Genomic DNA, 25603 nt, shown 5'->3' with positions numbered 1-25603 from the left:
CACACTTCCAGAGCTCAGGAGGCAGAAGGACTCATGGGGGGTTTTTTGGTTTTGTTCTGAGCCTGACTCTGGCAGACTTAAAGTGAGCAGACACCTATCCCCTTAATGCAGATCTCCACATCCAGCTCTTGGCACCCAACAACGTGTTTAAGCTTGAAGTATTCCTTCTTTCCCTCCTGTATGTCTCAAAACCTGTCTTGCAAAGTCCATTGGAATCTGTAGTTGACAAGTCATTGCCTGGTGAGTGTTCCCCACCCTGGCTTTGGATCCAGTTAGTTCCACAAGCTGCTGGGGGATGGGATATACAAGCTTTGGTAGTTTCTGCTGGACAACAGCTTAGCAGTAAAGATGCTATAAGAACAGCTATCACCTTTCTCAGAAGAAACATAGCTCAGCAGCTGTAACAGCTTGTTTGCTTGAGTGACCTGAAAAATTATGGTCCAATAATGAGGGGAATAAAATGGGAAAAGACTTGGTATGTCTGTACTGCAACTCACTCCGACTGCTCTCAAGTGTTTCAGTGCAAGACAAACATGATCATGCTCATAAAAGAGGACCATAAGTAACACAGGAATAGAAAACTACATTCAAAATTGGGCCAAATCACCACCAGGTATAAATATGGTAAACATCAGCAGAGCCTGGGCATCTGTTTGCATCTGCCTTTAGGGTAGTAAGGACATGTCAAAAAAGGAGAGGATCAGCTAGGTGCCAGAAACACATTTCTTCATATTTTTGTGTCTTGCTTAAAAAGTAGAAAGATGCAAATCTGGCAGTGAAAAATACCTAGTACTCATACCTAAGTTAAAAGAAACTATCTTTTGGATGGGTAATGGTTTTAGGACAAGACAAAGCAACTACTTCAGACATCTAGCTTAGGTACAAAGTTTCCTGTTCAGAAGAGAGGTACCTGCCTCCAGAGAGCCTCTCCAGACTGAATCAGAAGCACAGATGGGCAAATATTCCAGTGAGTAAAAAGGTGAAAGGTAACAAAGGTGGTACATTCCAGAATCTCATCAAAATTACTGCCCGATGTTGAGCCACAGATAAATTTCACACTTGGAAGGGCTCTGCCTACAGACACCTATTTTCTCCAAAAGAAAAGCATTTTTAATGTTTTCAGCACTGCTATTTGGCCAGTCAATTCACTACACTACAGCACCAAAACTGCAATAGCACAAGTATGTAGGAATAGTCCTTCAACAATTCACTGGTTTGTGAACAATAAATAAGGAAAATTGTCCTGAGTACCTTATTCAGAACTTATTCTGAGCTATGTTTAAATTAGTAAAACACGCACAATTAAATCCTTGCTTGCTAGATACTGGTTAAATACATGTTAGGTTGGCAAAGAAGCAACAAAAGACGAATTAAAAAATAAAAAATAATGTCTATTCCATTACCAATCACACAAGTTTCTGATTTGTTTTCTGTTAGCAATTCTTACAGAACATGTAAATGAAGATATGGTACATCAACGGGCCTTGAGACACAACTAAAGAGAAATGTGATCAATAAAAACTGTAAACGAGATGAGACATATGGAAGTCAAACTTCTATTAATATGTGCAAGGGAGCATTTAAAAATTAACAGTAAGGAAATATATTAGTACAAATCTGCAACTACAAATAAGCACAATCTAGAAAACCAGGATTTTTCTGATTGCAGATACTTTGGAAATAAAATGACTGAAATGTTTCTGGTTTAGAAATTTTTATGACCTACACCATTACTAGTAATAGTGTATTTAGAAAAAGTGTCAGTCCCTGAGCTGGCAGGTAAGAACCTAGAAGATATTTATATCTATATATATATATTTAAAAATAAAAATAAAAAATTCAGTTATGCTTTTAGCCATAAACTCATAAGAGTAACACAACTGCAGCAGTCAATCTTGAGAAGAGGGAAAAGTAAGTTATAGAGGGATAAACTTCTTTAAATGTGCTACTTGAATTGCTGACAGGCACTTGGTACCTGTTTAGCAGGTAAAGTTCACCCTGTATCCTCTAGTTTTCTAGCTGGGCCTAGAAAAGGAGGCTCTTCTAACAGGGTTTCCAGAAGCATATGTAATGCACAGAATATGGACTATAGCAGTTAATATTAAGAAACTATTAGCAATTAGGTTATTTGTGTGTCTGTGCACAAAGGAGAGGAAATTTTAAATCTGGTCCAGAGATGAAGAAACAGGACAAATGAGTACCTGTGAGCAAAAGTGGACAAAAGATAGCCTGCTGTTTCTGTTTGTCTCATCTTTGCTTTAGCTAGAGTGGGGAAAAAAGAGACCAAGGCACAGCTCTCTTTGCACACTGCAGAGGAGGACCACTGCTGAGCTACGGAGCACACAGGTTTGGTACCAAGCAAGTGAAACGAAGGATGATGTCACCGTGCCAGAACAGAAGGCCTGCCATTTCTTACCACGGCAGGAATGATAAATTGCCACACAAGCAAAAGGCACAGAAAGTGGGAAGTCCTGTGAAGTGCCACCAGTTGATAGTACTTTGGTTGATGAGCTTATGCCGCTTTCCTGAAAAACAGTTAGTTTCTACTGAAATTGAAATGACAATATTCCAGAAAAACAATGTCCTTGGGTCAAAATCAACCTTTCCTTAGATGCCAGTTTAAATATTAACACATGGGAAAAATTTAGATACACAAATGTGCTGGTTCTTGGAAACTTGAGAATGCTGCTCGGTACGTCCAGCTTCTTCAGATTATTTTCTTCTTCCCTACTGTGTCCAAGTGTTGCTGGCTGAAGTGCAAATGGCATCTAGAATGAATACTTCAGGTCTCTGAAATACAAAGGAAAAAAAAAAAAAGATATTGAGATGTTAGTGGTACAGTAATTATAGTAAATGACAAATTTGCCTTAAAGGGGGAATTAAGTTTTCTTTGAAAAAGTATGTATAATAGTAAAAGTGAAGCCAGTAAATGGTGGCCACTCACTTTTCTCAGGAGATTGTGGCAGCAGACCGAAATAAACTTGTTTTTCGAGTTACATTCAGATGACCAGGTGCTTTTAGCAAGGGCAATATCAAGTGAGCAAACAACAGATGTAATGTTCCAAAGCAATGAAGAACTTCCACATTTAACAAGTCTGGAGCAAAAAGACACATGTCCTGGACACTGAGTTTGATCATTTTATTAGGAAACTGCATGTGTGAGCAGCATGAAGGCAGGATCACAGAGCTGCTGGTTTTGTACAGCTGTAAACTTGCTTTAAACATCCTTTGGTGTTGCCTCTACCTGAGGTGACATAAACCAGCTACTGTTTCTCCTTTATTGAGGCACTGCGAGTTTATTAAACTATTTCAGCAGTAGATACCAGTCATGTTTAGGTATGTGAACTCTGGCTGTGCATAGCTCTGTGTGATGTATGATATAGAGCTCTAAGAGCAGAACTGTGTTTCATGCCCTCATGACAATCTCAGGGAAGTTACATGTGAACTGGTTTCTCATTTAAGACCTAGCTTTCTAACTAGGGATTCCACAATCCTAGTCATAATTAACCCTTTGGGTTGACAGTTTATGGAGACCAGAAGGAATAGTAGAGGAGAAACTCCAACATAAATGCTGTGAAGAGCCCCCTTCTTGCCAGATGGTGCCAGCTAAGCAGTAAGACATTGCACAAAACCACTGATGTTTCCATAAGACTTAGCCACACATTTCTGTGAAGGAAGGGGAAAGTAGACAAAGTGCATGGATGGGTGGGAGAAATTTGCAGGGGGATGCACTCCACGTGTTTAAAGAGCACAGTAACATTCAGAAGCCAGCCTGGCATGTTAGTGCTGCCCGGAGCTGAACTGGATGGTAACACACAACACATGTGTCTGGCAAACTCTGTAGCAGCTGCAGGGTTCTTCAAAGCACTTCAGCACTGAGTTCCGCTGTGGAGAAATACAGCAGACGTGTTTGGGAAACACTGCAGGAGCAGCATCTCCTAAAAGCCAGTGAGAGATTGAAAAGGGAGCGGAGCTGGCACTGATACTGAGGAGAATCAATAAGGCACCTCATTAGAGAGTGCAGCACTAGTAGAGAAATGGCAGATGAAATGTGGGTGACCTCACCCATCCAGTATCCTGGCAAGGCAAGGTGTGTCTCACCCGCCCTCTGGATATTAGCTGACTTATCCATATACCATTACATTAAGGCACTAACTGCCCTGGGATTGGATTGTCAGCCCATCTCCCTCTCTACTCAGCATACGTCAGTGTGATAAGCATAAGCTGCTTCTTCCCTCTTCCCTCTTCAGTTCTTCTTTCACTGTACCAAAAAGAGGCACATCTGGGATTCTGGTATGCCACCTTGTCCATTATTTGAATTTCTTGATGCCTATTTCAGATTCTTGTATCTGCCTCTGTTCCTGGCTATTGTGCATGTTTTCTCCTGTGAAGACAGCTAAAATTCCAGTAAACCTTCATTCAGTTCTCTTGGCTTTGCCAGTGCAATTTGGTGGTTAGTGTTTCAGTATTGTTTTAATACGTACCGCTGAGAAGGACGTTGTACCTATAATTCTGATAATATCTCAGATAATCTATGTGCTCCTTGATGATAAAATTAAATATTTATTAGTTTATTTGTAGAGACTATGGTCATTAAATACAATAAAACAATCTTGTTTCACTGCCAGAATTTCACAGGTTTTGGTTAAAGCAGACGATTCTGCCCACACCCCAAAATAAATGAATTTCATCCTTCATCTTCCTAGTAATTTGTTGCACTGATTTTCCCCACATGCAGTTGAGAGTCCTGATAAATTTTGGTCTGGTCTCCATTCTTGCTACAGGTTTCTGTTGCGCCATTCATCGTCAGAGTAAGGGTTTAAAGGCCTTTTTTACGGAGAAAGGGTTTCATATAGAAGTTAACTCAAACTGATAACGTTACATTTATGGGCTGTCTGTGTAGTAGCCAGTGTACTGCAGCTTGCCAGGAAAGTCAGCAGGCCTTCTGCACATGATTTGAGATTTGGAAGATAAAGAGCCAGAGCAATGTTGGCACACACAGACTTTGCAGTGCTATTTTTAAGGCAGATGCTGGACTACAGGGCTTCTTGGGCTACAAGCCTACAATTTAGGTTTATCTCCTCCCAAATTGTTCATCATAGCTATGATGCTAGAAAGATACCCATTTTGATTCCCACAATTCCTATATTTATCCTTCTGTATAAGTAAATAACAAACTTTAAACTGCAGGTAGAGCAAACAATATTGTTCTAAATGACTGCATGTATCAAGTAAAGTGACAGTGCACAGCTTTGCGGGCTGAGTCTCCGACAAAGCAAAAGCCCTGCAGCTTGGGAGGACAGAATAGCCACACTATCTGCACAGGAACTGAAGGGCTCCGATGACGTGTAGCACTCTATGTTGGACTTAATAGCCCTAGTTACTTGGATAAAGATTAAGTCTTCAGTGTTGACAACAGACTGGATGCAGTATACTGCAAAACCTTCTTAAAGAAAGAGGCATTTGGAGGAAGCAAAACAATATTCTCTCTCTTCTTGGCTTAGTCAGCAATGAGGAGAAGGAGTGGCTAAGACAGAAGGATGACCTTTACACTTCCCATGCATGACACATGCAAGGGCCCCCGACAGCGTGAGATGGTGCCATCAACTTTTGAACTCCACATTTGCAAACACACTGCAATAACTTAGCAGTTTCTAGTAGCATTTGCTTTTGCAGTAGTCTGAAGTAAACTCCCTTCTCTGCAAAGGCCAGAACTGTATAGATAAGCTTGTGGCTATTTTTAAAGCTATGCCCTAGTTTGCACTGCATTTATGTATGCTGTGCCCTACTACCTTACGGTGCAGAGAGACCACACTCACCTGGTGCTTAGTGTCCTGATGCTGACTCAGCAACTGGCTTCTGCACTCCGAAGGCAGTGATAAAAATATTCACAACTACTATAATGAATACTAGTCCAGTTGCAAGGTTGTTGAGGAAATCCAGCTTTCCATGTTTTGCAGGGTTGTTAAGGTCATATTTTACTTCAAAGGGAAAGGAAAAAAAAAAGGTTTAATTACATGTATATTTCAAAATCCAGAATAAAAGTCTTCACTAGTCATGTGGTTCAAGAATTTCTCTTGCACTGAGCTATTTGCATCAGTCATACTTAAAAGGGAAGTAAGATTCTGCAGTGTCAGTAAAACTGCTGAGGAGAAGATCTTGAACCACAAGGACCCTATTAGCTTCCAGTAATTAATATCTAATCTCTGTGGATGCACATGGGATACACAAACATTACTAGAAATCTTCTGAGTTCTTGATCTTTTGAAATCTAATTTTGTTGCAGACTTTAAGCATTTAAAAATTATTTCAGTCTTGAATACATGAAGCTCGAAGCCCTGACCGGACGGAATGCAGTTAAACCTACTACAGTTAAAACGCTACAGGTTCTTTGCAGACAGCCCAACCTCTTACCAGTGCTGAATTTTTTTTGTACTGGTGCCCTTCCCCAGTTGTACTCCCTGCTTTTGCAGCGATTCTGGTTTTAGAAAGTAAGGGCATTGTATCTGGTAAACAGAGGAGGACTGCAAAGCAGGGTAGCTGCAGTTCTTTTTACTGAGAGCATCGGCTGTGTAAACACCTTCTTTTGCTTCTTGCAGTTGTTCTTTGGTTGAACTGCTAATGGGAGTGAGGGAGGAACACACAAGGGAGATAGTCTTAATTTGGTTTAAGCTTTGATTCCAGACCTTGTGAGAACATACAGATGCATTACATTGGACTGCTGAGACCTGATGACAGAGCAAGGCACGTGCTTGTCCAGGACGGTGTGAAGTCTGGGGGCGCCTGCCTGGCGTCATGCGGAAACCCAAGGATTTCCTCTGTCTCTGTTCTTTTGCAGTAAGGGCTCTGCAACTCAGACCCTCTACTCAATTTCTTTGATGCTGGTGCAATGAGTGCTGATGAATTCTGGAAAGCGTTATGAGAATGGGTTTTGTCTGTTAAGACCCCTAGTTCTTAAACGAGTAGATCGCTGGAGCTTGTGTGTGCATGTACAGGACAAGTTTTTACAGCAACATAAATAAAACTCTGAGCTCATTTTGCTAGGCACATACACAGATGTAGCTTATGACTCCACTGCATGAGATAAACTTTGTTATTTGCTTTTAACATAACTACCCTGTCAACAGTGCAGAACTTAACCACAGAACCAAGACTCGCTTGTTGAAGTAGTTAGGTAGAAGTGCTGGCAAAGACACTCATGATGCTGAAGTATTAACAACCAGGTTCACTCGGTTTCCCTGATTAGGAAGTCTAATGCTGTTTTTGTCTCAAGGAATTCTGGGTGCCTGTTCAAGTCCTGTTTGCTAAAGCAGTACAGTCAAACATCACAAACCAGTCAAAGCACTGAAGAACAGCGCAGGGGAACTATCTGAAAAGCTGAAGCTACTGCACACCTGTGTAGGCATGAAATAATATAAGCTCAGCAGTCCTTCATCCTGCAAATGAGTTTATCCATGTCTGTAAAGCATCTGGAGCTATGTGGATGCTTGCATCCCAACAGTACCTGGAAGGACTCTAGTACTGTCATGTGAATGAAGCAGAATAAATGAAATGGAATAATTAATCCTGAAGTATGGAGGAAAAGCACTTCAGACAGTTGGTTTAACAAAGAAAAGGCAGTAACGGTCTCATGTGTTTTCTGAGTTAAAAGAAATCATGCTCAAAGGAGAAATGACACTTTCAGAGCTGTCCCTTTCTCCAAATAAGGGTCAGAGAAGACAAGTATTGCTCGTCAGTTTAGGCGGCGTTCTAAAATTTGAAGTAGAATTGCAGTAATCCTATCTTTGTGGTGACAGTACGTAAGATGAGGGAGTTTGTGAAAATGTTAAGAACAGTTATTCTTTAAGTATTTTATTATAGCTGGATTAGATTTCTTGATTTCATGCCACTTAAACTACTTCAAGACATTCTTTGCTTTTCTTCTAGAAAGTTAAGATTACCAAATCACTTTCAAGGACAAGTTTGCTGAACATTTTTCAAAATGTTTTTGTGAAAGGGTCTTTTGAAGGAGGAATTTTAATTCCTAATAGAGGACTGTGAGAACTGGTAGCTCCTGGGATAAAACTCTCAAGGAAAGAAACTGGATGGTTGCACAGATTATTTTTTTTTTTTGACTTGTGAGAGTTTGTAAGAGGCAGAATTTTGTGACTAGATGGAAGCTAAAACTGTTCCTACAGGCCAAAACTACCAAATACACATTGTGAAAAGCAAATTCCTGCTATGATGCCTGTACCTTCATATCCTGTCTTCAGTACTTTTGGCCTCAGCACGACAGCATCACTCCAACAGCACACCGCCAGAAGCCGAGAGCTTTGTCCCCCTTGGTACACCAAACCTACAGCCACCGCTGACTGTGGAGTGCGGGCTGAACTCCTGATGAATCTCACTGTTTTCTAAGTGGTCTGTGAACTCTACTGCAGCACAGTTTCAGAGCTGGGACTCTCTACTCTCCATGTGACGAAGATAAAAATTACAGAGACAGAAGCCACTCTGGCAATAACCGGCAGAAACAAGCATTAAAAAGCAATGTCTCAGCATATACTGAGAAATTATTGCCCAACAAAAACCAGGGAACTTGTTTGCAGCCTCAAAGCCTGCTTAACTGAAACAACCAGCAGGGAGATGCCTTCAACCAAGAAACATAGAAGTGTTTTGCTGATTTTTCCATGACTCTCTTCCCACATTCCCCAGTATCATCAGGTTGCTTTTCCCAGCCCCCTTCTGGAATCTCCTCTGAGCCAGGACCTGGGTTTTGCTCCTGTACCAACTCTACCAAATGCAGAGACAGCTGTATCCTGTCTCTTTCGTAAGAAAGAAGAAAGCCGCATCGGCTGCACATCAGTATCACAAGCTTTATGTATCCTGGTTTCCTAGGAACTTCCTCCTTGAACTGAAAGTTGTTTAGTAAATGCCGTGTGTGAACTCTGGCTGTCACCTTCAAGGTTTTTCGTTTAGGGTAGACAAGATCTGTCAAATAGTACCCATTAATTTAAAGGGGAAGATTTGAAAAAAGTGATGAGAATAAATGATCATATATCACTAGCAGAAGCAGCGATCCACAGCTGCTTCCTACCAGCAAAGGTGTCATTTACTTCAGGGAATAATGGGGTTCAACTGATGCTGAAACCTACACATTTCCTCTGATTGCCACAGGAATCTTTGATTGACTCCCCAAAGTTATGGTCTAGGGTTTTGGGTGCTGCTAATGAGTGTCTCAGGCTTTCAGCAACTTTGCAAAGTGTTATTGGATTCTTTCTGCATTTTGCCTTGCAAAAGCAAGGGGGGAAATATCACAGTAGGTTAAGATAGCAAAAAGAAGCACTGAAGACTTGTTTAAGGTCGAAACAGAAAACTTGGATTGCTAGAAGAGTGCTGTCTCTCCAGTCTCCGTGGAGTTTTAGTTGGGTTTTTTGGGTAATTCATGCTCCCTTAGTGATGACATTGTAGAAATGAACCTGGTTCTACAGCTACTTAGATAACCATTCTTCCTGACAGAATAAGGCAGAGGGCGTAGGACATACATGTGCTACTAATCTAGCAATATTAACTTAAAATACCTAATTTTTAGTGATAAGTACTGGTCCTTTTGCCTCATAGCATTGTACCTATTAATACTGAATAGCGGAACCTCTCTTTTTGAGAACAGCAAAGGCACTGCATTGAACTTCTAGGAACGTGAAGGTCCGTGATTCAAGACTGAGATGGAAAGTGGAGAGGGGGGAAGGCAGGGAGCAGGGAACTAATTCTACAGCTGTCTCGTTAAATGCGTCCAAAGCACACACTAACACAACTCCTATTTGAACTCATTCTCTTGAAAAATGATTTCTAGCATATGTTAAATGTATTGCATCACATTTCTTTGGTAGAAAGTAGAAAAGGTTTCCCTAGCAACAAGCAGAATTCAAGACAATCTATCTGTAGTCCCAGAATGCAAGTCAAACTGTTTTTTCACATTGTACATAATTTCAAATTTTTTGACTGAAGTCATAGTATGTGGATAAGAAACGAGGTTATGTTCTTACAGTGAAATCTTGCTCCATTTTTCTTTTTACCTTTAACTTCATTTTAACACAAGTTTGCAAATTAACAAGTACATTTCTACTGCACCCCACCTAGAGATATAGGATGCCTTGAATAATTTCCTAAATTTAAAACTAAGAGCTTTTTTTCATTACTGTCAAGCCTTTGATTTGATTGCAGAAACACAAACCAACTGAAGACAATACGCCACACCAAGATGAAGATGGACATTTTAACTTTCACTTCTGTTTCGGAGTTCTATGTTTGCAATATATTCTTATAATATTACTTATGATATGACCGATATGGAACAAATACATTTCGGTCATAAGATTAAGTAACAGGTCTTGCCAGAAACAGTATTATGAAACTGGGCAGGCTGCATGATTCTATCTGGCCTATTAATGTTTCTTTTACAGTATTTCATCATTTTCCTTCCTCCTCAGGCTTTCTGAAAAGAAAAATATTCATGCTGTGGGCAAATGAGTATGAGGAAGTTGATCAAAAGCAAAGATTCCACATAAAGTTGCCCTTACTCCTTTGTTGCAATATTTCTATGGTCTTAAGAGAAAACTTTAACCAATTCTGAGGTAAAGACTTTCAAATATAACAGCTTTTTAAAAAAGGAAAGAGGAGTCTATATACCATCTCAAATACCATCTTATAGGTTGCATCCTGTAAGGAAAATACATGTCAATGGCTCTTGCTGTTGCTACATACCAAGGAATATCAGGAGCACTCCCACCATAACTTGCAGTGTGAGTGACAGGCTGATAAGAACGATAAGGGGGATGTAGAAGGAAAAAGAAGGTCCTTGCTCCATCACGGCTTTCAGCTGGGATGCGTTGGCCATCAGCAGGGCAATGTCCAACATGCTCTCGGCAGCGCTCTTCTTATTTGCGTAGTGATTGATATTCATAGGTCCATTTCTCTGAAACCACTGTGACATTCTGCGCTAAAATTGGGAGAGGGGAAAAAGGTTATTCACACCTCTTTTAATTGGTGGAGTGAGCAAGAGATGACCTGGCCCATCAACTAGTTTCTGTAATCATACTGCTAGAGTAAGAGTGGTACTGAGACTATCAGTGCTGCTTTTTCACTGTTACCACTGTCCTCCACCTGATGAGAGAGCAGTAAACAGTGTCTGTACTGTACTTTGGCAGAAACACTTTTTCCAGCTTGTGGGATCAGTTTAAAAAGTCAATATGCTTCTACTCTGAGAAAAGGCAAGATTGAAAAAGCTGAAAAGTTTGCACTGAGAAAAGTTGGGAGGGAAAACCCCCTGTAAAACAATCAAGCAAACAACAAATTGTTGCTTAGGAGTGAACAAATTTACTCCTAAAGGCATACTTAAAAATACAAATATTTATTAAATTCACCCTCTGTCATCACACATCTACATAGCTCCTTAATTACTCATGAGTCTTATTTTGAGGATTTATGTGGAAGCTGGCCACTGTATGAGCTTTGCTTGACCTCTTTCCCTACTGCTTCGCACTCCGCCATGCCACCGTCCAGGTCCATCCATACGCAGTGAACTGTTTTTCTGTTTAAATATCATAGGATTTGTGGTTGCCGAGCACTGCCCAATTACAAGGAAATTTTTCCTTCCATTTTTGCATCAGCAGTTGGGTGGGGTTTTTTTAATTCCCCTGCAAACAAACAGGAAAATAAAGACTAACTGCAGGGCAAAACCAAAGCTAGTTAACCAGGCGGGATAAATAAAAGGAGTTTTGCCTGATGACGATTCATGTGACTCAGCTTGAAATCTGATCGCTCGTCTCCCAGGGGTGCCTATTTCTCTACAGATTAGATGCAGCTCAGGGTGACTTGGTAAGGCTTAGCTACTTAACTGAGATGAAGAAAGAGCAGGTAACCCTCTTTTCTGCAGTCTCTGAACAGGTTAGGAACTTCATTCTTGCTGCTCTTAATTCTAGACTTTATTGTAAAAAATAATACACAAATATATTAAGAGTAAGCTTATTCTAGCTGACTTCTTTAAACCTGCTTCTTAGAGACCTTCTCACTGCACAAATGTGTTCCCACTTGTCAGAAAATATGGAGAGGAAAGTCTCTCTTTGAAGGTTAGTTCAAATGCAGAAAACACTCTCTAATTATTCTTTTCAGCAGCACTAATAACTATCAAATTTCCAGTCCAAAGCCAGGTTTGCCACTGTCCAGACTTTAAAATCTCCTTTTAAATAGGACACATATTAATGCAGACAGCAAACACATTGCCAGTTTTTCCAGGGCATTCAAATACCAAACTTGACCTATTTTCACCAGAGACTTTTGTAATCAACCACAGGCTAAATATTTTACTGAGAGAAAAATATGATGGGGCAGCAGCAGATTTTTTTGCTTCAAAGAGAAAGCAAACATGTAATTGTAGCTCCGTGCAGACAGCTTCTTTACTGAGATCCCAGGAAGAAAATGGCTCTGAGACGGATACTGACTTCAGTCAGGAAGAACTCAAAATTCATTTGGTTTTGTCTATATCCCACAATCTAAAAACACAGTTTGGCTGGGGAATGTCCCCCATTTGTCACCTTTTCTCTTGCCAAGGAGAGTCTCCTCTTCCCACCCCCCTGCCTCATTAAACCACTATAGCATTTGGGTGCTTCAGAAAAAATACTGTCGTCCCAGTATATCATCCCCCAGAAACACTAACCCAGGTGTGGATGGTCATTTCCTTATGGAAAGCAGCATGGAATATATGCTGGCAGTATTCCGTAGAAAAATCCAGACTAACATTTTTCACTGTTTATTGTACAGCAAAAAGCCCAACACACACATTTAGTTCTTGGTTACTTAATGCTAGCAGTGTAAGAGGGGATGGGGAACTACGTGTGTAATAGCAGAATTCAATTTCTGAGCATGAATTTAAAAGAAATTCTTCTCAGTAGACTGTAGAAGTAATATAATCTATTTTGTCACAAGTTCATAATCGAGGAAGTTTTTTCCTATGCCTAGTAGCTAATTAACTCCTTCCTGCCAAAAATACTGACTTTGAAGTATCTATTGGGTCTACGAGGCAGCAGTGTGTAACACGGGCAAAAACTACACGGGTAGCTGTGACTCAGGGGACTGCAGTGAAAACACGACAAATAGTTTCTTTCTTTTCACTCGATGTAGGAATGTGATCATGTTTGATGTGGCTTTTTTTTTTTTTTTTAGCTATACAAAAGAGTACATAGTCCAGGCTACATCTTCCTTTCAGTTACAGCTGTGACTACATGATGTAAGACAGTTTCCACATAAACAACAGAATATGATCTTTTTTTTTTCCTGGAGAAATGTGCTGCTGCACTTTCAGGACCCTGCTGTTTAGTAATTCTCTGCATGGTAAAGTTGCAGGTGCTACGGCGCTTGAACTGCCGTGGAAGCAATGGTTTTGAGTCACTTCTGAACTCCAATATACAGAGAAGTCTATTCAAAGTAGGGTGCTGTAAGGCTAACTAAGGCAAACCTTCTTATTTCTGGAATGACAACTCAGCTATCTACTATGTTTAGATTCTAAAAAATGGCATTTTACTCTGTTAAGAGGCTTTCAGCTACCACTCCTGAAAGCAGACCGGTTCGGAATTGGAACTAGGCATATGGAGAACTGAAATGTCAGTTGTACTGTACAGAGCTTTTTCTCGGCCTGTGATCTTCCCTCTGTCAGGAAAAAGGATCTGTAATCACGAAAGCCCCAGAAACAATAACTTCTCATCTCCTGACTGAGAAATGGAACCTCCTGACTCATGCTGGAAAACCATAAACCACACCAAAACAAAAGGCAAATTGGCCTTGCCTTCTGGAAGCAAGTTGAAGGCAACTGCCAAAAGTATCAAAACAAAGGCAGTCAGTACTATGGCGGCAATTTTTAAGATCAGACTACATGTTAATGGTTGGACTGGATGATCTTCAAGGTCTTTTCCAACCCAGACAATTCTGTGATTCTGTGATTCTATGTTACACAGCGATATATAGACAGGCAATGAAAGGAGAGCTGTTGCCTTAATCTCAGCATAATGAGAGTCATGTACAACAGAAATTATATGGGAACTTTGTTATGTGGCTTTATGGTTTCAGGGAGATTCCAAGCCTGTGGCAACACGTGCAGCCTGCAGCACGGAACGACACGTATGGTGCTGTTACACCTGCAGGGCTCACAGAGGGAAAGTGAAACTGCCAGAGATTTTCTAGGATGCAGGTAAAGTACAGCTTCTCCTGCAGCTGCCGCTGGGCAAGAGAACAGGATGGATTGCACATGATCTGCTTCAGTCTCAATGTAATCAAAACACCTCATTACACACTTCCAGTATTCAAATTACCTGGTACAGACAAGCTGATCCCTTCAGTTGGTGTCGCCAAATGAGTCTGCGGAAAAACAGCACGTGTGCTCACGTGTGTGTGCACAGAGACAGGTGTAGCTAGAACTGCTGTATCTTCCTTTCCCTGTGGGTAACAGCACACCCTCAGGTCTGCCATCGCCCGCAGAATGTCAACCTCTGAGCACAACAACCCGCCGTGCTGGTCTATGCACAGTTATAGAGAGGAGAGGAGTAAAAAGCCTCCCCCTCTTGCCCCATCTGTGACTGGAAGAATCCCCTGTGGAAGAGCTTATTTTCAACCACAGGATGCTGTCCCCACAGACAGTACTGCTCCACGTCTCTGCACAGCAGCCGGGTCTGTTTGCTTGCCCAGAGCACTGCAGTTTGCGAGGAAAAAGCTAAGATGCTACATCAGAAGCTGGCACTTGTCTGCTTCTGTAAGAGCAAACCTTCACACTGGAAATGAATGGTGTGGGATACAGAGTCTTACTGTGCTGGTACAGACTTTGCCGCTGCTTTGCTTCACTCGTCATCTCAACAGTACACCCAGAAGAACTGAGTCCCTTTGAAACACAGAAAGGATTTATCGCCACATTTATTAAAAAAATTAATAAAAGTGCCACTGAGGCAAATGTCCTTAGATGCTGAGTTTCAGGAATCACATCTAAGACCCACCTGGTGATTCAACAGGAAGGAAACAGCACTGAAAATGGAAACATTTGAAAACAAATAATAAAGTATCTTTGCTAAATACAGTAACTTCCTATAGTAAGGATTTCGGGTTCTATTACAGCATTAAATCGCTACTTGTGACAAAATTTATGCTGCTGTTTGTTCAACAGAGCATTTATCAAACACTAGTGACTGCTGAAGTAGTCAAATTTACGTACTGATAGTCTGACCAAAAAATAAGGAAAGCCCAGAAGTAGTTTTTCTTTTCCTTCTCCAACTTGACCTGAGTTTCCCTAAATGTACCAGTTGGTCTGTCCAGAGAAGAAAGGCTGGGTTTTTGACATGCCAGTCATCTGTAATCCACAGGGGGGGGGGGGGGGGGGGGAAATAGTGAAAACTATGTCTATTTTGCATTTGTATTTAGAACTTAGTTATGTACATTTCTGTCACTCTGCCCTATGAACGCAGGAGGAAAGAAATCATTTGGGTTTTGAGTGCAAGTTTTTAGGATTCATTCCTTCTCATTTGGTATCTTCCTCGGTACTTTACTCAGCCTCTTAAATGTCTTCCACCATATATATGTTCCCCTATCTTGATTGTTTTAAGAAAATCTAAAAAAAAAAAAGCCAAAACAAAAGCCCCATAAAAACTGTAAAAGGCAAATTTTGCCTGAACCAATAGGACCTTGAAATTTCCAAGAGTCAGATATGTTATAAACACTGAATTTACTGTTCTTGTAATGAAGTTAACAGATACTTTTTGCTTCTTATATCCCACTAGAAAACCAGTATTTTGCAGGTGAACTTCCAATTTCCCAAATAAATACTTAGAACCAGAAACTGCAAAGTATAAGCCAGAAGTACAGCCTGGGTCTCTTTAATTTTGATTTGCAATTTGTAATTGCAGCTACTTAATATCAGCTGGGACTGCAGGGCCCAGAGCTCAATGTGTGTTGCATGTCAGGCCCAGAGTCCCACATCTGGGTTCTGAAAACACATGAATACTTATTGGTATTGCTACAGTATCAGCACAAAATACTTCCATGGTATTCTAACTTTAAATCATTATGCAGCAGAATGCCTTTATTAAATACAGGAGACCCACAGTTTGCATTGGGATAATTGGGAAAATAATGCTGATTATTATGTCTGTATTCCAAACAAGGTTTCTTGAACTGTGCTTCTGATTAATAACACCTTCCTCAAGCTGTCAGAAGGTTCTTCACCTTCAGTTACATTTACTCTGAAATACAGTCTTCATAGTCTTTGGCTTGCTCTAACTCTGCATACAGTTTTCTTTCTATTTGAGGCTAGTGATTACTGCAATTTTATGACAATTGATTCAAAATGAGGTCAGACAAGCTTGTTGATCAAGATGACCTCTGAGTTTGTAATGTCACAGAGAAAGCTTCCTTAAATTATTGTGTTTAGGGACAGTCCTAAATTTAAAATAATGTAAACTTGCCATGTAATAATGAGGCTGTGGAAACATAAGGCTGAGTCATACTGATCTTACAGTGGACTGTTCTGTTCTGTGTTTTGCAACAGTCTTTCTAATCAAAGCTGTTAAAAAGATGCTAAAAGGCTCTTTTGTTAAAAAGTAATTTTCTACGTTTTTAAAGTATTCACTTTTAAGAAAATACTGCACAGCAAACTTTTCCGGATCTTTTAGCAGTAATTTCATGTTCAGGAAAAATTCCAGTTATATCAAAAAATAATAATACAGGACTAAAACAGAACACAATTTCAGAACTTTTATTTTTTTCTAAGATCAACCCTACAGTTACAGATTGCACTAGTAACTTTACACAGTTATTTAAAATCCTCATAGATTTGGAATTTCTGTCCACATCTCCATCACCTGCCTAGTGAAAATGTAATGGACCATACGTGGCTACTCTGAAATTGGACTTCCCCTCTGCCTCAGGGATCTTGCTGATCTAAAAAAATAGGGAAAATATTCTACAAAGAAAAGAAATATTCTTCCAACAAAAATATTTTAGGCTATAACACTTATGCAATGAATAATTAGATCCTCTGTACACCTCCTCAGAAGATACCCAATAAAACATTAGATCACTTGTTCAGCACTGACTCAGAGAGAAAACCCCCCACATCTGGACTGAATCATCAGTTACATTTCCTGTAGGAATTTCACAGGGTGGGGGGGAGAAAACTGGCCATGCAAGCACTAGCTGTCAGACTTCTGCAATCATATGTTGAGACAGTGTGGTTGCAGGCAATTAAAAAAAAAAAGGGGGGGGGGGGATCTCAGTCTGTGCTCATATTTCATAGCCTGCATCAATTTTCTAGCATCTTTAAAAGCCTGTACTTAAGAAAAGCCACCTGCTATACAGACAGAAAATGTAAGTATGACTACATTAAGAAAAAAAGAGTGGTAACCACTCTGATTCCCAAGAGCTAAAAAGTTACTATGAAAAAAAAAGGGAAAAGTACAGTCATGTTAGCTCAGGGCAGAGCACTATTTTCCTAAAACTATACTGGTTCCAGGACCAAGTTAGAATATTTTCGCTCCTTAAACGACTTAAAAATAATCAGCACACCTGATGACTAACTTTGTGAAATGAAGTAATAACTTAAAAGTTGTTCATGCAGCTGTTTAAATAGAAGCTTTCTCCTGTGTGATTTTTTTTTTCTGTCTTGCATTACTACTGCTCACACACACAGAATCACACAGAATCGTCTAGGTTGGAAAAGACCTTGAAGATCATCCAGTCCAACCATTAACCTAACATTGACAGTTCCCAACTACACCAGATCCCTCAGCACTAAGTCAACTTTACTCTTGAACCCCTCCAGGGATGGGGACTCCACCACCTCCCTGGGCAGCCCATTCCAACACCTGACTACCCGTTCTGTAAAGAAATGTTTCCTAATATCCAGTCTAAACCTTCCCTGGCGCAACTTGAGGCCATTCCCTCTTGTCTTATCACTCATTACTTGGTTAAAGAGACTCATCCCCCTCTCTGCACCCTCCTTTCAGGGAGTTGTAGAGGGCAATGAGTTCCCCCCTCAGCCTCCTCTTCTCCACACTAAACCCCCCCAGTTCCCTCAGCCGCTCCCCATCAGACCTGTGCTCCAGACCCTGCACCAGCTCCGTTGCCCTTCTCTGGACACGCTCGAGTCATTCAATGGCATTTTTGGAGTGAGGGGACCAAAACTGAACCCACTCATCGAGGGGCGGCCTCACCAGTGCCGAGCCCAGGGGTAAGATCCCTTCCCTGTCCCTGCTGGCCACGCTAGTGCTGATACAAGCCATGCCTCATTCCAGTGATTTGGTCTTGCTGCCTATTTTGTGTTGTTAAAGCACTGTTTGTTTATTCTAGCTACTTAAAAAAACAAGCAAACAAAAACTTATCACCAACAGTTTCAATATTTGGAGTATATCAAGTACTCCACATTCAGTTTCATATAAGTAATGCTTTAGAACTGCCATTTCATTCTATATGCAATAATTTCAAGTTCCTACAAATCTGAAGCTTATTACTTGCTGTATGACATCAAGAAACTACCATGTCCCAAAATTACTTATGAATTAATATACAATCTTGAATACATTTTTAGTAACATGACTATAACAGAAGCTCACTATTCCAGAGCTGTTCTTTTCTACTGTCCCTGTTCACCTTTTTCATAGTTCTTCTTTAACTCTTTCAACTAGCATTTTCTGTTATCTTGGAAACATTAACCCAGATTTTACAACACTGTGAATCTAGACTGTTTCAATATGGACCATGAACACGGAAAGCAGACAGAGGAAGATGAAAAAACAGTTACTATCTGTATTGGTATGAACAGATCCTTTGCAGAAGCAGCCAGACACTTCTGCCAAGTGTAATTATTCACATTAGCCAGTGAGGTGTGCCAGGACAACACAGCATTAGAAGTAAGGAATTTCTTGCTTCTAAAAGCTTGACAGCTGCTAAAAAATTTTATCCAAATTAACAATGGCGTTAAAATAAACCACATTAAACCATTGTGTGACCTCTCATTCAGAATTACAGTGGGCTTAACCAGTCTTTTTTTAATTTGTGTGCTTTGAATGCTTTGAAGGTAAGACAACTACATCTGCACTTCATGTCATCTCCTCTGTCAGAGAAGGTAGCAGTCTATTGCTGAAGATGTGCAAGAAAGTCTGTTCAGAGGAGAGGCGAGGTGCTCGGGTGGGCAGGAAGCAAACCAGGGTGGTCCAAGTTGCGATGCCTGCAAGCATGCCCAAAAGCAGACACTTACGCACTTTTGACTCCAGTACTGGAGATCCAGGCACCTGTGGATTTGTGGTCTCTCCAGGTTTAGTTGGCTGCTGAGTTGGGGTGTTCTTTTGTTTGTGTGAATTGTGAACTTGGTCAGATTTTTAAAGGTATCTCCTATCCACAGATTGGGTTTTAAGAAATCTGTCCCCATCTGTTTTACCTCACATATACTTTTCTCTTTTTTGGTGAGAAAATGAAAAAAAGTGTGAAGTTCTCTGAAGTGCTACTGTATACATATAATACAATATACTAGTACATCCTTCTGCCTATTCTTTACATGATGCTCACATAAAACTTGCAGTTTCTATGGGAAAGATGTAACAAAACGATGATTGCGTGCAACTGAAGATGAAGCAAAACAGGAAAGTTGCAGAAAAATTCTTGGAGCAGATCAAGTTTAAAAAAATAAACCCCCATGACTAGCATTTGTGATGCAATCATAACTATGTTAATAAAAAAAGAAAATTGCTAAGAAGTCAGTGGCTTAAAGGAAATCCCTTCAGGCCACCTGTTTGATCCACATATCCCAGCCTCGATTCTGTTTAGGTACTTTCCAGGATTTATTAAAACCAGATTTTTTTTTTTTTTTTTTCTTGGTATGACATTCATGAGTACAAGGGTTTGTCAGGAAATGAGGGAGGAAGGAGAGATCTGCTACACAATCAGTCCAGTCTGTCTGCAACCAGAAAGTTTTACCAGTGACGTAAAAGGTGGTTTAGTACAACTGTTTCTATGTGGCAGAGTCTTAGGTTGGAATAAGAGCTGCTTTTTAGTCCTTTCCAAAACAACATAAAAGATGCTCTTTTACCAGTCTGGCTTTTCAGATAAGTGGCATGCTTGGAGAACATCCTTTATGCGTAAACAGAATATGGGATGAAATGCTTTCCAGTGCAGATCTCTGGTCATGTTTTGACAACAGGGAGTAGTAAAAAGCTGGGTATTTCTCTTCTTGTTTTTATTTGGATTACTGTACGGAAAAAAAAAACCCCATACAGGCTCAACTCCTTAAGTAATTCCTCCCACTTCTCTCCTGTGTAGATACCCCTGAGTAACTTTTCCATCCTCTCCCAAGTCATCCGGATGGAAAGACCCTCCCGGTTCGGAGCGGTGCCGGGGTGCTCCGGGCAGAGATTTCGGGGGGGGGAGGTCACCGCCTTCCAGCTGACGTGTGTAGGGGCTAAGGGGTCAGCGTGCCAAGGGCTAAAAAAGATTTGCTTTTCAGTCCTCCGTTGGCACTTGCCTGTCTTTGGAGTGAGACAAAATGGGATGCTTGCGAGCAGCATCCTTACAAAAAAAAAAAAAAAAAAAAAAAGGTGCTGAATGAATGGCAGACGTGTAAAGACAAGCGGCAATGGAGCAGCACCGGTGACGGGACTGCGGCAGCACTCGGCACACCGCCCCCCCGGGGTCCCTCCCGGCCCGCTGCCGCAGCCCCCGGGGGCGGCGATGGGCTCCGTCTCGCCGCTGCCGGGAGACCCGCCGCTGCCCCGGCCCCGGCCCGGCGGGCGCCGCCGCCACCTCCCGCCGCGCTCCCGCCGCGCTCCCGCCGCCATCTCCTGGCGCCGCGGCAGCCGAGCCCGCTCCCGCCCCCCGCTCGGCCCCGGCCCCGGCCCCGGCCCCGGCCCCGGCCCCTACCCGCTCGACGGCCGCCGGCTCCGCGCCCTCCGCCTGCCCGTTGAGCTCGTGGGTCTCGGTGCCGGAGTCCATCCCGGCGGGCCCAGGTCCCAGCCGCGCCGCCCGCGGGGAGCCGCTGATGTCCCGGCAGGGCCCGGCTCGGCGGCCCCGCGGCGGGAAGGGAGCTTCCGGCGAGGCGGCGATTACCGGCGCTGGCGCGGCGGCCCCCGCAGTCCGTGCCGTGCCGTGCCGTGCCGTGCCGTGCCGTGCCGTGCCTCCCTCCCTCCCCTCAGACACGCCGCTCGGGGAAGTCCCGTCCCCGGCGGTGGAGGTTCCCACGCAGGACGAAGAGCGGGCGGGCGGGCGGCGGGGACCCAGCGCCCGCCCCTGCGGCCGCAGCCTCCTCCCTGCCCAAACCCTGCCTGGGGTGACCCGGCCCCTGCTGCGCCGGGGGCTGAGCGGGGCCTGGGGCTGAGCGGGGCCGGGGGCTGAGCGGGGCCGGGGCTGAGCGGGGCCTGGGGCTGAGCGGGGCCGGGGGCTGAGCGGGGCCTGGGGCTGAGCGGGGCCGGGGGCTGAGCGGGGCCGGGGGCTGAGCGGGGCCTGGGGCTGAGCGGGGCCGGGGCTGAGCGGGGCCGGGGGCTGAGCGGGGCCGGGGCTGAGCGGGGCCGGGGGCTGAGCGGCCGCCTCGCACGGTCAGCTTCGGTTTAAGACCAGACAGCTTGGGTTTAAGACCCGACGCTGGCCAGGAGTCAGTTTGTACAGTTCTGGGGAGGGGTACAGATAATTGGCCCTCTGTGCGAATGTTTCATTTTAGAAAACTCGATCTGGACAAAATTAAAGTTGAAGGCTTTTAAGAGTGCTCTCAGCAGCACTTTAAGGTTTTCAGTTTCACTGTCCTTTTTTTTTTTTTCCCTCCCTAAACTTATTTTCCCACCTGTACCATGGCAAAGGATGCACATAAAAACAATTAACGTACAGGTCTGGTGGTGATGGAACATCAGAGGAACACTCAGATGCACAGAAACAACACAACTGGCAACAAGAGCAGTAAAGTAAGCCTAAAGGGTGAAACAAAACAAAATAAATTAGATTTTTAAATGTTATTATTACAGACAAAGCTTATGCTACTTACTTAGCAGTGTTCAGAGTAAAAAATAATTTTTTTTTAAAAAAAAAAGATGTGTCTTATATGACCATATGTAATCTCTTTTAAGGCTAGCAGGAACTGCTCATCTGCACTGAAAATGTTCTTGAGTAGCTGTTCAGCAAACCTGTTCCTATGTGTGGTGGCCAAACATGTATTCCCCATGTTAACTCCTTCGAAATCTTCTATGGAAGGAATTGCTTTTCCCACTCTCTTAGCAGAATTAAAAGATAATCTATTTACAGAATGTAAACAAATGTACAGAATGTAAATATAAATAAATAGACATTGACTTCTTTAGAAGAGGTATAAATGAGTGTGGGCATCTACATATTTCACTGGATCCAAGTGTTTCTGTCTCTCTGTGTCTATGTTTTGTGTTTATACCTATATACATTTTGATTTAGGATACTTTGTGGTAAGTTAGCGTGAATCTTGTCATTCTCAAATCTGTAATTAAGTCGCTATTTTAATCATAACATATTCTACCAAATCACCTTTAAATCAGTCAGTTATTAAGTGCTGCTAGAATTCAACTTTTTGATCCACCGCACACTATTAATAAATCTTGAATTGCTGCTAAATCATATCCGTGTCAAACACGAGGTCATCTGCAGAAAAGCAGGTCTCGGACTGCAGTGACCTTACAGCGTGGGTCTGCCGGAGACGGAGACTCGGGCTTAAGGACTGCGACACATCAGATAAAAATCTGTGCCATACACCGTATCACTGCAGCCTTTCCCATGCAGCAGCGAGCACACCTCTAACGTGCGATAGCTACTGAGCAGGCACCAGAGTGGAACTGTGGCAACCACTTTAAAATTTTATGAGTCTCTGTGACTGTTTAGTCCTTTGGAGTTTCTCCATTGGGGTTTGAAGGAAGTTCATATTCACCTTGGCGTTACACTGCGCTGACTTCTTCTGTCTTTTGGTTTTGAATTCACAGTGATTTTTTGCTAAAGCAGACTTAATTGGTGACTGAATCCATTTTTAGAGTCCATGCAAAAGCGTATGGACAACCAGATGTGGTAAGCATAAATTAAGCACATGTTAGGCTTCCATTTTTAATGCTAAACGTCACTGAAGATTACATTTCACTGTACTCAGGAGTGAGTTGAATTGATCGTTAGCTTTTGCCTCATAAAACCCCCTTGACACAGTTATAAAGTTATAACACTTGCAAGTTATTGTCTCCAGAAACTGCACAGGAAACATTTATTTAATTAGACTTTATAGGAAATTCTCATCTATCTTGATTCCTAGTGGCCTTCTCTGCCTCTCTTTAGTACAGTGGGCTAGAAAACACTTATTTAGAGAGAGAAATAAAGTTTTATTATTGCAGTCCGTAGAAAATGGAAGAAATGGTGTATTAAGGGAGCAAAGCTATATCTGTATCTTTTGTTCTTATGCTGAGGAGAGTATACAGTAACAGGACATAAACTGAAAAAACTGCTGCACTATTTTGAGGCAGTGTGATGCTGAACCTGCGATGTTTCCAGTGGATGGGAATATCATACTAATTGCTCGGATGGTGTTATGTCTTGCCAGGGTGGGCACAATTATTTTGTCAAAGAGCAAGCACAGTAAGGTGACACAGGGGCACTCTGAAGCAAAGCTGCAAACCGCATGGCGTTGTCAGTTCTTAACAAGTCCAAGGCTTGAAAAAGCACAATGCTTTCCTTAGTTTTGGGGTTTGTAGTAGCTGAACTTCAGTAATGCACTCAACTAGGGTCGCCTTTATCAGACACATTACCAGTTAATTCAGTAGTCATTAAGTATGCTTTGGCCGTAAATGCCACAGTGTTGGACCCCAAGAAAAGCTGGTCAGAATCCACTCTGGCTGCAAGTGTCCAGTGGCACTTTCAGAGATACTGCTATTTTTATAATTGCCCCTTCTTCATCTTCTGTAGCTCTTTGCAAATGCATCTTGATAAACTTGTTTGGCAGTTGTAAATGTTTGATTCACTCTAGTGAAAATATTCTGCCCTTAATCCTAAAAATTAGAGAAGGTCTGCTCTCTGTAGGTGACACTTAGGAGTGAGTTATTCCTTCTCTGTGCTAACTCACATTTGTACTGCACAGTCACATGCCAAAGAGATCTGTGAGAATAGGACCTGTCGTTAATCTTACGGGAAATGAGTGTAATTTCAGTGGAACTGAGGAGCAGCTTAGTCTGAGCTTGTGAAATGGCCTGTATTCACGTATGGTCCGAAACAGTCAATTCTCTGGTGCATCTTTATATTGTTGCCTCTGTCAGTCCAGTATCAAGATTTTAGCAATAAATTTTCCTGTTATCCAGCCTTTGAGTTACTTCTGCTGGGTGAATCTAAAAAAAAAATAATATTTTGCTGCTTATGAAAAGGATCCTGCTCTCCCTGTAGAGGAATAGTTGCAGGCTCAACTAGTGGTAAGAGAGGTAATAGACTGGTGATGTGAGCAGTCTGCAGCCGTGTAATGAAGCAACAAGACAATACTGTGTGGTTGGTCATTCTTGTTTGTGTGTGAATTTGAGCACAGTCATTATAAAATGAGAACTCTACAAGTGTTATCACATGAGTCTGAGTCAGGATTTTTGGGGAGTGTCATGCAGAGCAGATACTGGAGGGTGCAGAGAGGGTCCTTGGGGCCACCGTCAGAACAGCCATTGGAACCTGGGTGGAAATACTCAAGACAAAAAAGACCCATTGCACTGCATCTTTGCATCTGAGCCATAAAATGAATTTGCAGTCTGTATTACAGTCTGAAGCCATTAATCATTATTAACTGTTTTGTGGGGGTTTTTTTCCTCAAAATCGCTGTGATGACTATGTGACAGGCACAGAATGACCCTAGAACAGTAATGAAACCTAACTAGAGAGGACAATGTTTTGCATTTTTACTAAAATTTCAATAGTTTTTTGGTTTGATTTGATTTTGGGGAGGGATTTTTGTTGGTTTGGTTTTGTTTTCTTGCTTGTTGTTGTATTTTAGTTTTGTTTTGGTTTTGTTTTTTTTTTTTTAATCTAGGGATTCATTTTCTCTGAGTCAATACTATTTATGTGGCCAAAGAGACAATCTGAAGAAGCCCAAAATAAAAAGTACATGGTGCTACCTGGCATTTGTGGTCTCTATAAAAACAAGTCATTACGCAGAGTGGTACTTCTTAACTAGAGCACAAGTTTAAGTAAACAAAATGGCATTTGGTGTAATCTCTCTGGGAAAAACAGATCAGTCATTCAAAAACGTAGAACAAGGGAAGGATCTAAGGAGGAGGCGACTGGTGATGAAGAAACAAGACTGCTTGAGCTATTTAACATGGATATAGAGGTCGCAGTTACAACTGCATCACCTTTTATAATCTCTTCCCACCCCCCTCGGCACATCCTACTTTTTTTCTTTCTGGCGTCTAGATTTGCATACATGAAATTTTCGTTCCTTGCCCTGGCCGTTATTCTCAACAACAACAACAATAAAACACAAAATGAAAAAACAAATCCTTTCTATTTACTGTAAGGTATGTGTACTTTGATTATGTGTTTTGGGAAGAGGTAAATCATTGTCAAATCATGTCGTATCATTGAA

The 25603-nt window shown here is 41.9% G+C and overlaps 1 protein-coding gene across 1 annotated transcript; it reads right to left on the bottom strand.

Moving 5' to 3' along the window:
• Positions 1-1370: 1370 nt before the first annotated feature.
• Positions 1371-21298, bottom strand: NINJ1 (ninjurin 1). Its single transcript, XM_074879847.1, has 4 exons — positions 20920-21298; positions 10741-10975; positions 5820-5981; positions 1371-2790 (listed from the first exon to the last, which is right to left on the bottom strand). The coding sequence occupies exons 1-3, from the start codon at positions 20989-20991 to the stop codon at positions 5827-5829; spliced, it is 462 nt and encodes a 153-aa protein (XP_074735948.1). The 5' UTR covers positions 20992-21298; the 3' UTR covers positions 1371-2790; positions 5820-5826.
• Between the last annotated feature and the right edge of the window lie 4305 nt (positions 21299-25603).

Source organism: Strix uralensis, chromosome 10 (assembly GCF_047716275.1).
Source record: "Strix uralensis isolate ZFMK-TIS-50842 chromosome 10, bStrUra1, whole genome shotgun sequence".
Lineage (NCBI taxonomy): Eukaryota > Metazoa > Chordata > Aves > Strigiformes > Strigidae > Strix > Strix uralensis.
Note: the sequence above shows the minus strand (reverse complement) of the source record. Positions and strands in the feature narration are given on the sequence as shown.